Raw genomic sequence first — 12,761 nt, 5'->3', positions numbered from 1 at the left:
ACGGTCTTAGGGGCATGGGAAACTTATTTTGCTAAGATAGGAGCACCTATTATAGCCGACATGATTTTTGACTTTCTTAGGAGACAGGGCCTCATTGACTGTTTTTGGAAAATCAGTCACTCAGTCCACGTTGATGAACTTTTCAGAAGACTAGTCCTCACCTGAGGTGAAGATCTATGCATTAATGCATTCCCTTTGTCCTGTGCTTACTGTTGGGGAATTATGTGTTATGATAACTGAATGTCATTATTTGTGTATTGTTTGTTTATTTCTATATCGTATGTGATTGATGTCGGTTGAGAAGTGATGTGGTGGTTATGCAAAGATAGGAAAGAAGTTCTGTTCCTAGCGCAACGAAGAAAAAGCTCCTGACTAGGAAAGGTCATCAATCTGAGACAGCGGTAAAGGTTGTTCTCCAACTGGGTTCAAGTACTAGTAACCTCTGACCCTGAAGGTGCAAGAAACAAGAAGACGTCGGTCGTTGGAAGTTTTTGTGTTGAAATGTGTATGATGTACTGTGTTTAGATTAATTTGTATTGTTATTTTTAGGATTCTTTTTTATTGTTGATTGTTTTGTATTTGGTTTATATTATATTTTTGGTTGCTGGTACTGGTGCTGGGTTGGTCTGTGTTATTATGTTTCTTGTGTTGTGTGTTGGTGTAGTTTTTCTGTCTGTTGTTGTTTATTTTTTAATTTTTTTCTTTGGTTTCTTAGTTGCAGTATGTGGGGTTTTGTGTTTTTGTTTTTGTTTTATGGTCGTTTAGAATATGTGGTATATTTTAAACACACACACATACCAGGGCATGCAAGGGCATGATGCCCTCTAACAATGGAGGTTTTATGGCAACCAGATGACCAACAGAGACTTCTGGGGGTTGGGACCGCTTGTAAGCACACACACACACACACTCTGGCCTCTCCCCCCTTGGTCATCTCTAGGGAAGGTGATAGGGCAGGCATCTAGGTGACTGTGATAGGATCACTGGTAGATATGTGCATAAGAAAAGGGGATACAAAAGGACAAGACAGGGGGGGAGAGCGCTCTCTTATTCACCCCAGCCGACCAGCAGACCAGAATCCAGCTCTCATATCTTGTATTTTGTACTTTAATTAAATCGTCTTAAACTCAGAATTGATTCTTTGATTCATAACCAACAAAATTAACCTCATTATTCTCACTATTCTTTCTACGGCTGAGAAGAGTGAATTCCACCTTGTAGCAACAGGCCTTACGAGTTGGAGTTTGCAGTGGTCTTCAATTACTTCAGATGCGGTGGTTGATCTTGAACTTTTATTCCACAGGCTAGAGCATTTGGCAAATGTGGACCTTGACACGCGCTTGTACAGTGGGTTGACCTCTGCTTTTGAAGCATCAACTGTGGACACTAAATTGAGGAGGTGGCAGGCGCAGCGATGGTGCTTGGGTAGCTGGTATTCTAAGTAGTCATCTTCTTCCAACAGGGCTCCGGCATCAACAAATTCAACACCCTCAAGGCTTTCCTCTTCTTCATCGTTATCATCATTTTGGCCACCATCATCCTCTTCTCCATCACCCTCTCCTACAGGTTCAGCATTGTTGTTCTCGTCAGTCTGCCCATAAACTCTGAAGGCTTTCAGGAAGTTTGATCCGTTGTCAGTTGTAGTGCGAACGATCTTCTCTCTGACATTGAATTCTGTGTGAATATCATTTAGGGCACCAGCCAGGGCAGAAAAGGTATGTGACCCTTTAAGTTGCTTGCATGCCAGGGCAGCACAGGATCTCTGCATGGTCTGGGGGTTAAACCAGTGCGCAGTGACACCAATGAAACCGCGACGGTGTGCCGTCCAGCAGTCTGTTGTTGTTGCTATGAACTCAATTTCACTAAGGGCAGCTTTCAGTTTTCTTTTCATTTCAACAGAGGCCTTTGTGACTTTGTTAACAACAGTATTACGCGTCATGACATTTGTATTTGGCTGAAGATGTTGCACAAGCTCAATGAAGCCCTGTTGCTGAACAATGTGTGGTGGGTGCAAGCCTTGGACAATGAATTTGAGGACTACTTCATCCACACTTGCCTGGGACACTCTTCGAGCCTCCCACAGCTTGGTTTGTTTGGAGGGTGGGGCCAAAGAACCTTCAGTGGATGACTTCCTTTTGAGGGCTGTTGAAGAAAGTTGCTTGTACCTCTCTAGACGAGTGGGGTGTTTCTTCTGTGGAGAAAATGAATGCACAGGCACAGATTGAGATTCATATTATTTCTCTCAAACCACAAGCTGAGACTATCTAGGACTTCCGCTGTATTAAATGTCACGCTGGAAGTTCATGAATGGAGGTCAGACTACAAGTTAGGGAGCAGTTTCACTGGTCTATGCAATTATGTTGAGCAGACCAGAATATTGCCACTTAAAGCTGTTTTAGCAAGCAGCTGCTGGCATGACTGAAAAGTAACATTATTGTTAATGGCACACACCGCGCACATTTCTTCTCCCGTGGGATCATAATTAACTCTTTACAGCAACAAACACGGTAAAACTCCGACCTCAACACATGAAGGATTACAAATGAAACATTGAATCATAGCCTACTGCTAGCAAGCAAACCATGGCATGTTCTTAGCCATAGCAAACATTGCAAATTTACCATTAGTACGTTACTAGGTTACTACAAAATGTCGACTGATAATAACAAACTTTCAGCTTACCTCAATATGCTTTTTCAAATTAGACGGTGAGTTTTTGAAGGCCATTAGCTCGTGGTACTTGGGTGCGCAGAGCTTGCAGCGCATTCGAAAGGAGTTGTTTTTGCATCCAACCATTTCAAAAAATTCTTCCAGGTACGGCCAGGGATGGAGAAGGGTTGGCTGATCTTCCTGGCTATCAACCTGGTTGATGCTGGTTCTTGGTTGGGAAATTTCGCTGTTATTTTGAGTCTCTGGCACGGTCACGGACATCTTTGGCTACATACATCTGCTTTCCTTGCTGGAGTGTGATTTGTGTCATGTGCAGCAGATGGAATGCATCTCGTACAAACCAATAGGGTGTCGGAATGGTATAATGTTTATACTTCTCATCCAACCACAATCAAATTCACTCTATCCGGATGGCGCGACTTATCTGGATAGTTTTTTTTTGTGTGTGTTTTTTTTAACGATGAAAAGCTGTAATGAAAACAAGTTGAAATGAAATAGGAGTAACGAGGCTATTTTTAAAATGTAAGCAGTAGAAAGTACAGATAATTGCGTGAAAATGTAAGGAGTAGAAGTAAAAAGTCGGGTGAAAAATAATTACTCCAGTAAAGTATAGATACCCAAAATGTCTATTTAAGTAAGGTAACGAAGTATTTGTACTTCGTTACTTGACACCTCTGCTTGGTAGTCTACCATGCTGAACAGGCTACAGTACATACAACAGCAAGACGACAATACAACAATACTGAAGACAAAATATACAGTACCAATATGAGTGAATAAATATACTGTACAACTTAGTGCAAGATCATGTAAAGTGCAAGGTGCAATGATCAGGAGTTATTGAGAAGGGCTGTGGCTTTGGGGAAAAAACTGTTCAAGTGTCGTGATTTTTTTGACCTGGTGGCCCTGTACCGCTGTCCAGAAGGGAGTAGTTCAAACAAGCTGTGAGCTGGATGTGAGGGGACAGCCACAATCTTGCGTGCTCTCTTCAGTGATCTGGAGCTATGGAGGTCTGTGATGGGAGGCAGGGGGCAGCCGATGATCCGCTCAGCTGTCCGTACGACTCTTTGTAGCTTGGCCTTGGATCGGGCAGACGCAGAGTCGTACCAGACAGTGATGGAAGATGTTAGGATGTTCTCTATGACGGCCCTGTAGAACTGGACCAGGATGTGACGACTGATGTGGAGTCTCTTCAGCCGACGGAGGAAGAACAAGCGCTGCTGGCCTTTTTTAACTAGATGGGTGATGTTGTTATCCCATTTTAGTTTGTTGGAGATGGTAGTGCCCAGAAACTTGTAATTCATCCATTATTGTGATAGGGGAGTTATTGGTGACCAGTGGAGAGTGAGTTTGGGCCTTTTCCGGAAGTCCATAATCACCTCCACTGTCTTATACATTTCCAAATGTTATTATTATTTCATTTTCCTGATCAATATCTATTGAAATCAAATATAGTTTTTATCAATTTTTTAAAATATTTTGTACAAAACATTAAGGTTTTGCATACAATATTGCTTGTCCCTGCGATCACTGTCCACCCTGTTATGCTGTGTTAATGTCCCTTATAAAAGAAAACCATATTTCTCAATCACATCACTCTCATGAGGTGACATCACATCAGTGGACGGGATTTCAAATGTGGTAAGCTGTGTGATTTTCTACCTCTTTTACTGTTAGAGTTGAACGATGTTTTCATAATGTTATAATATTATAACTGTTTTAAAGAGGACACTCTGTATATTCTGTCCTATACATTCTGTTCTGTTCTGTGAATTCCCCAGCTCCAACCCCGTGCCCTTTGCTGAAGCACAAACTTACAAGCTGCCCATTGTAAGAAATCTTATCTCATGTCTGAGGCTAGGCTCCATTTCTGGGGGCCCTCTCATAAATCTGATTTTGCTAGACGCTGTTCTTGTTCATCAAACCCCATCCCCCTGTCCATGTGTGTCTCTTTGTGTTTGAGAATATAATGCTAGGCTCGGAGAGGAAAAGATTCAGTTTGAATTCGAGGCCTCCCAGAGACCTCGGATTCACTCTCCTTGCAAGAAAATAAGAATCATGATGAATCCGTGTCTCTTTGTTGTTTGAAGTCTACTACGGTCTGTTTGAACTAGCACTGGGTTAGCATCACCTGTCTTACAACCAGGTTGAATCAGAATATAGCATTTAACCCTATCTGACAATTGGTCCTTCGTAAGCCGGATCCCAACAGGTCGTCGGGGAGGAGACCAGGAGGAACGACACGCCGAAGTCTGTCGACAGCCCGGGATCGAGCGACCCGGAGAAAGTCCTGGGACGTGAATTCGCTCCAGGCCGGTGCGTTAGATGTCAATTCCTCATCCAGATATGGCCGAGGCACACGGGAAGCGGCATATTGGCCGGCCGCTTCCGAGGGGGGTATAGGAGTATTTCTGGACTAGGATCCGTCGCGCAACACCGCCCCCTGGGCGCCGGAATAACGGTACTGGGCTCGAGGAGCCAGTCAGCCTAGTCTGCCTGGCGGCCTCCTCTGGGACTGCCGGCCACGGGGTCGTGCGGCGGATCCTATGCAATAGGCAGGGGATAATTGGATGCTACGTTGGGTTAAATTGGCTACCAAATTGGGTGAAAAAGGGATAAAATCTGAAAAACAAATAAAAAATAAAAAAAAGATGTCAATTCCTCCTTTTCTCCTCCAAAAGACGGCTGACGGGATCCCAGGCCAGATACAGGCAGCAAAGACACCGGTAAATAAGCGGGTTATTCTCACCGCTACAGAGAGTCGTGAGAACAGCACAGAAGATCACCGGCGCCCCCCTCCCCTCTCTGGAAGAGCTGTACAACACACGCTGTCTCAGGAAGGCCTCCAAGATCTCCAGGGACCCGACCCACCCTGGGCACGTACACTTTATCAGGCTGCCCTCGAATAGGAGGTACAGGACCCCGGCCGCTAAGACAAACAGACTGAAGAACTGCTTCTACCACAGGGCCGTCAAGGCCCTGAACACAGCAAAGGCCTAAGTTCTGGGCCCAGGACAGTCCGGACGGATTGTATGGCAGCTAGTGCTGAGGCACAAACATGTACATTTCAAGCCTGCAAACTGTGACACTTTAAAATAACGTGAAAAAATACTTTTGTGCAATATGACAACCCTAGTTGACTATCTGTGCAGTATAGTACAGTGGATTGTGTACATAGCCTTTATTTATGTAAACCAGCTCCTTACCTTCTTGTGATTTTATGCTTTTTCTCAAATGTGTTTTTTTTCCCCTTTCCTAACACCAGGGGAGCCACCCCTCCTAAATGTCGTTGTTTGGTACCTGTACTGTAGCAATGACAAATAAAGTCCATTCCATTCCATTCCATTCCATTCCAAAAAGAAAGATTGCAATCGAAATGAATAGTCTATTTATCCTAAATTGTACAAAATAGGAATTGTTTGACATACAAAAAGAATCCATTTTGAAAAATAGATGTATATCTTTTGTGTTATGTAAACAGTAGACTAATGGAACTTGGACTGTGAGTTTGACATACAAAAAGAATCCATTTTGAAAAATAGATGTATATCTTTTGTGTTATGTAAACAGCAGACTAAGAATGGAAACTGAAACTATGACTGAAAGTGAATACTTGTGAGAATTGACTGTCACCAGTGACGAACGGAGAAACAGAACATACAACTCTGTCATCCGCGACGCACACTGCGGTGAATTAGGAAACTAGGTTTTGAACGACACGTTGTCTAGTAAAAACAGAAGCATTGACATAAATAATGGGTAATTGTGGCAGTTTTGATATTAAGGGAAAAGATTAGAATAGTGTAGGATTAAGATGGTTATGTGTTAGAACTAGGGTCAAGATTAGGGATACTGTGTGTTCAGTGACAGAGGAGCACAGCAGAAAGCCACAGGTGGGGGCTGTGGGGAATGTGTGTTTGAGACAGAGAGAGGGAGTGTGTGTTTGAGACAGAGAGAGGGAGTGTGTGTGTGTGTAAGAGATAAGAGAGAGTGTGTGAGAGAGTGAGAAACAGAGAGAGAAATGAGAGGACCCAACTAATCACAGACGTGTGTATGGTTGTGATTTAACTACAGGGGAAGAGGGCGAGAGAGAGAGGAATGTTAAAGTTGTTTAAGGAGGAGGGTGAGGAGAGATTGAGAAATATTAAGAAAATACGCCTAGAACTGATATTAAAAAACAAGAAAGGTAGAAAAGATGAAACAGAAACTAGAAAAAGAAGCATAATATAAACCACAAGACTTGTGGAGTGACAGAATGCATGAACTATGCAGAACATGCAGTTGAGGATCTCAGACGAAAGAAAGAGAAAAAAAAAACAGTCAGCTGATGCTAGAGACAGAGAGGGAGAGAGAGCAAGAGGGGGAAAGAGAGAGAGAGAGGGAGAGAGAGAGAGAGAGAAGGCAGGAGAAAGAGAGAGAGAAAGCAGTAGAAAGAAAGAGAGAGAGAAAGCAGTAGAAAGAGAGAGAGAGAGAGAAAGCGAGAGCAGGAGAGAGAGACAGAGAGGAGAGAGAGAGTAGAGAGAGGAGACAGAGATAGAGAGAGAGATTTGAGGGTGAGTTATGGAATGGAATGGAATGGACTTTATTTGTCATTGCTACAGTACAGGTACCAAACAACGAAATTTAGGAATTTAGGAGTTATGGCACATAGGAAGGAGGCATGCGGAGGAGGCATGTGGAGAGAAAAAAAAACTGCCTAGAGAGAGGCAGACAGAGTGAATATGAGAGATAGAGAGACAGAGACAGAGAGAGACAGACAGAGAGAGACAGAGACAGACAGAGAGAGACAGAGAGAGACAGACAGAGAGAGAAACAGACAGAGACAGAGAGAAACAGACAGACAGACAGAGAGGGAGAAACAGACAGACAGACAGACAGAGAGAGAGAGAGAAACAGACAGAGAGAGAGAGAAACAGACAGACAGACAGAGAGAGAGAGAGAGAGAGAAACAGACAGAGAGAGAGAGAGAAACAGACAGACAGAGAGAGAGAAACAGACAGAGAGAGAGACAGGGAGAGACAGACAGACACAGACACACAGTGAGAGAGACAGACAGAGACAGAGAGAGACAGGGAGAGAGAGAGGGAGAGACAGACACAGAGAGAGAGACAGACAGAGAGACAGAGACAGAGAGGGAGAGGCAGACAGACACAGACAGAGAGAGAGAGAGGGAGAGACAGACAGACACAGACAGACAGAGAGAGAGACAGAGACAGAGAGAGAGAGAGAGAGAAGGAGAGAGAGAGACAGAGAGAGACAGAGAGAGAGAGATAGAGAGAGAGAGAGGTGGAGAGAGAGAGATAGAGAGAGAGACAGAGATAGAGAGGGAGAGAGAGAGACTCAGAGTGAGAGAGGGAGTTAGGGAGAGAAAGACGCACTGAGAGCAGAACAGGCACACAGCCACACACACAGCCACACACACACCACACACCACACACACACACACACACACACACACACACACATACTTCTCTGTTATAGACCTTAACAATGCGTTCTTCTCCATCCCAGTGGATAAAGATTCACAGGGGTGGTTCGCATTTACATACGAACACAAAAAATACACATACACACGAATTTGGACGAATGACAAAGTTAATAGAATAAATGGGAAAATTGTATTACCACAAAGCCTCTACAAAACAGCGGCTCATTTGATACATGGTCTTTTGCCACGTATCAACAGCAGGGAATGATTGACAGTATTAATGCACATTTTCACATATATAATTACACACAATTTTCAAAAATTTTATATAGTGATAATGGCGCACATTTCGTGAACGAATTGATCAAACACGTGTCCAAACACCTGGACATTGAACTAAAGAATCACTGTTCCTATCACCCTCAAAGTGCAGGGTTGATAGAGAGAACGAACGGCACAATCAAACTAAGACTTAAGAAAGCAATGGAAGAAACGGGGCGAAGGTGGGAAGAGTGTGTTTCTCTAGTGGAAACACACATGAGAATAACACCGACACCTATGGGTTTAGACTACCCATAGTAGACGACATTAGGGAAGTAGATTTGGCAGAAACGGAAAACACACTGGCCACGTGGATGGCCCAGCTATTTAGGAAACAGGAAATAGCCAGAACAAATGATCTGCCAGACCTCTCTGTTTCCCTACAGCCTACAGGATTCCAGACTACAACCTGGTGACCAGATCCTCATCAAAGAAATAAAAAGAAAACATTGGCACAGCCCGCGGTGGGTTGGGCCATTTGAGGTGCTGCTGAGCACCCCAACTGCTGTCAAGATCGCAGAACGAGATACGTGGATACACCAATGCCATTGTAAGAAAGTGACATTGTTTCCCTCGAACGACGGGTAGTGGTGGAAGCCCGGCTACAAAGGGGTCTGTTCTTATAGTGAGTGGTACGTCTCAAACCCGGTGAAGAATTCTCCAGATCCACTACCTCTTAGAATGAGGGGACCACATCTTTTTTGGACAATGGTGCTCCTGGCTTTAGGCCTCACTCTGTTAGTCATAGGACAGACTCCAGAGCAAGATACTGATATTGATACACGAACACGACGATATCTGGCTAACCTAACACAAGACAAAGACACCAATACACACCCTTTTCTGACTAACACATGGTACAAATATGTTCACAGACAGGCGCAGAATAGGAATATGACTGACTGTTATGTTTGCTCTCATTTGCCTGTCTCAGCCAGCCACCCCACTCTGTGGGTGGTTCCGCTCTCAAGACGACAAATAGAGTGCCTCATAAGCAAAATAACTGGAAATGACAAACCCCCATATTTCTGGAAACGTATGCCCCCATGCGGAGAAACGCTCCCCTTGCATCTCCATTTGCCCAAACCACTCTTGACCCCTCTAGTCAGACTCGAACCTGGGGTCAAGCTCTCTAACTGCTTTACAAAGAAAGGAACAATTCCTCTAGGGGAACTCCCTAAGATAAGATGCCAAATTACTTGGACAATACCAGAGTACATTGCAGGAAATGGCAGAGCACAGCTCGATCCGTATCCCGATAGGAACTTAAAAAGTTGGTCAAGAATGAAAGATTTCCCTAGAAATGGCACTCAGCCAGTACAGGGGATATATTGGGTCTGTGGAAACAAGGCATACACTCATCTCCCAGGTAACTGGACCGGGGTGTGTGCCCCCGTTGCCCTATCAGAACACACTCACATCATGACCCATGACATCTCCTCCCGACGACCCAAACGAGACGCCCAAGTCCAGGCACACGACCCAGTCTGGGGCAGTGATGTCCCAGATGACAAGAAACTCTGGACTACTAGTCAAAAGATTGTACATGCATTATTCCCCTGGATAGGGATAGGGAAGCATTCCCTGCGCCTAGAAACCCTGAACTATCAATTAGAGACATTTGTAAATGCATCCCTTACGATAAACGAAGCCCAGAACCGCGAAATCGATCAGATCAGACTGATGGTACTCCAGAACCGAATGGCTCTTGACCTATTGACTGCAGTGGCAGGAGGAACATGTGTGATGCTTAACACCACATGCTGTACTTACATCACCGACAACTTACACTCGGCCAATGTGACTGACGCTATGAACCGACTCCGTGACTTGCAACACATCCTGACAACATCCCACACTGATCAGAATGTGTGGGGATGGTTGGATTGGCTGAACCTGGGAGGCATGAAACAACTATTAGTAAAAGGACTAATGATTTTCTTTGTTGTAATGATATTTCTGGCCGTGCTCGTTTGTTGTGTCTTTCCCTGCTTCAAAGCTATGACTAACAAACTGATTTCAGGAATATTTGTACAACAAATGTTGACTCGAGAAATTATGATGGAACCTAAGTACCAACCTCTAACCCAAGTTGAGAAAGATGAATATTCATGTCTGTGATCTGTACGGCGACGTTGAATGACGGTTGAACTAGAAAATGTGAAAGCAAGATAGCTCTACCTGAATAAAGAGACGAATGTTTGTATCGTGATAAAGTATGAAAAACAGCAGGAAAATGTTAGAGTTGAACGATGTTTTCATAATGTTATAATATTATAACTGTTTTAAAGAGGACACTCTGTATATTCTGTCCTATACATTCTGTTCTGTTCTGTGAATTCCCCAGCTCCAACCCCGTGCCCTTTGCTGAAGCACAAACTTACAAGCTGCCCATTGTAAGAAATCTTATCTCATGTCTGAGGCTAGGCTCCATTTCTGGGGGCCCTCTCATAAATCTGATTTTGCTAGACGCTGTTCTTGTTCATCAAACCCCATCCCCCTGTCCATGTGTGTCTCTTTGTGTTTGAGAATAAAATGCTAGGCTCGGAGAGGAAAAGATTCAGTTTGAATTCGAGGCCTCCCAGAGACCTCGGATTCACTCTCCTTGCAAGAAAATAAGAATCATGATGAATCCGTGTCTCTTTGTTGTTTGGAAGTCTACTACGGTCTGTTTGAACTAGCACTGGGTTAGCATCACCTGTCTTACAACCAGGTTGAATCAGAATATAGCATTTAACCCTATCTGACATTTACCATCTGATTTTTATGTTTTTATCCAGTGAGTTTAATGTGGTTGACCATAACGTGTCCACCCTGTTATGCCTAAATATTGAGGAGATCAATCAAATTGAATAATTTCAAAAAAAGTATTTAGTGCAAATTAGATTCCTCATCAAGTATTCATGGTCATTCTAGGCATTATGCTAACACAGGCAGGCTAAAGGCTAACTTTAACTCCTACAGGTACCTGGGAGTACAAATTAATAACAAACTGGACTGGACTGACAACACCGAGGCTCTTCTCAGGAAAGGGCAGAGCAGACTGTTTTTCCTGAGAAGGCTGAGGTCTTTCGGTGTCTGCAACAAGCTGCTGCAAATGTTTTATCAGTCGGTGGTTGCCAGCGTTCTGTTCTTCGCCGTGGCCTGCTGGGGTGGAAACATCTGTGCCAGGGATGCTGCGAAGCTAAACAAACTGGTGAAGAAGGCCAGCTCTGTGGTGGGGACCGGGCTGGACAGCCTAGAGGTGGTGGCAGAACAGAGGATGGGGAAAAAACTGGCGGCCATGCTGGCCAATCCCTCCCACCCGATGTACTGCGAGCTGGCAGGGATGAGGAGCAAGTTCAGCCACAGATTTGTTCTCCCCCGTCAAAGTACAAAAAGATTTGGACAGTCCTTTGTTCCAGCTGCACTCCGACTCTACAACCAGGCCCTGCAGGGTGGGGGAGACCTGGAGCTGGAACTTTTGGAACTTTTTACTTATTGAGCCTGCACTGTTTTATGTATTTTATTGAATGTTTTTCTGTTTTCTGTATTGAATGTTTTCTGCCCTAACTGAGCTGTTTGACAACAAAATTTCCCCATTGGGGACAATAAAGGTTTTCAATCAATCAATCAATCAATCAAAATGTCCACCCTGTTAGTGTCCACTCTGTTCTGGAGACACTCGCCCTATTCAACTACAGAGGGTATTCTAAATAAAATAAAGTTTAGGTGCCTGAGCTCGACCACTATGTTTTTAAGCAAGCTAGATATGTCCTTTATATAATAGAACATTAAAATATAGATAAATCAACAAAGTTATGAAGTCCAAATGGCACTGTATAAAAAAAATGACCCAACTAGGGTAAGAAAATGGTTGCTGCCTTTGATTCAAAAGGTCATTCATTCTGGTTTTCTTTGTTTGTTTTTTATTTCCAGTCTATTCCTCATCGTCCTGGTCATCTCAGACCTAATGGCGCTGGTAAGACATGCTTGCTCAGACATTGACATTAAAGAATTGCTCCATAGCCCTGACAACATTTTTTTATGTGGGCTTAAAGGTGCAATCCATATAACTTTCATTTTGGGTCTTAAGTGCTGCCCTTGCATTTGTTTGTAAACTAGGGAGATAGATCTTGGGGGTTTTAGCTAAGTGCCTTTGCAGTACCATGAGTTGCCACTGGGAAAATAGAGTTGACTATTCCACCTTGAATATGGGAATAGATTTCCCTTCAACTGCCTAATCTCTCTCTCTTTCTTCTGCAGCACCTTTTCTTCCTGGTTCAGGACTCTGGCAGCTGGTTGGACATTGGCACCAGGTTGGTCAGCTGGGAAACAGATTGTTTGTATTTATTTTGATCAT

General features: G+C 43.8%; 1 protein-coding gene across 1 annotated transcript in view; it reads left to right on the top strand.

The window, feature by feature from the left end:
- The window catches only part of fbxw12 (F-box and WD repeat domain containing 12), a gene marked incomplete at both ends in the record, with an annotated part of 33,477 nt that overhangs the window by 17,732 nt on the left and 2,984 nt on the right, over positions 1 to 12,761 (top strand). The window contains 2 exons of the mRNA XM_080534256.1: positions 4,452 to 4,500; positions 4,883 to 4,967. Of these exons, the coding sequence (XP_080390382.1) occupies positions 4,452 to 4,500; positions 4,883 to 4,967 (134 nt within the window). The remainder of the gene's footprint in view (positions 1 to 4,451; positions 4,501 to 4,882; positions 4,968 to 12,761) is intronic.

The sequence above is a fragment of the Nansenia antarctica genome (genome assembly GCF_963989245.1).
Source record: "Nansenia antarctica genome assembly, chromosome: 6".
Lineage (NCBI taxonomy): Eukaryota > Metazoa > Chordata > Actinopteri > Argentiniformes > Microstomatidae > Nansenia > Nansenia antarctica.
The sequence above is the reverse complement of the archived record's forward strand: the minus strand, read 5'-3'. Positions and strand labels throughout refer to the sequence as shown.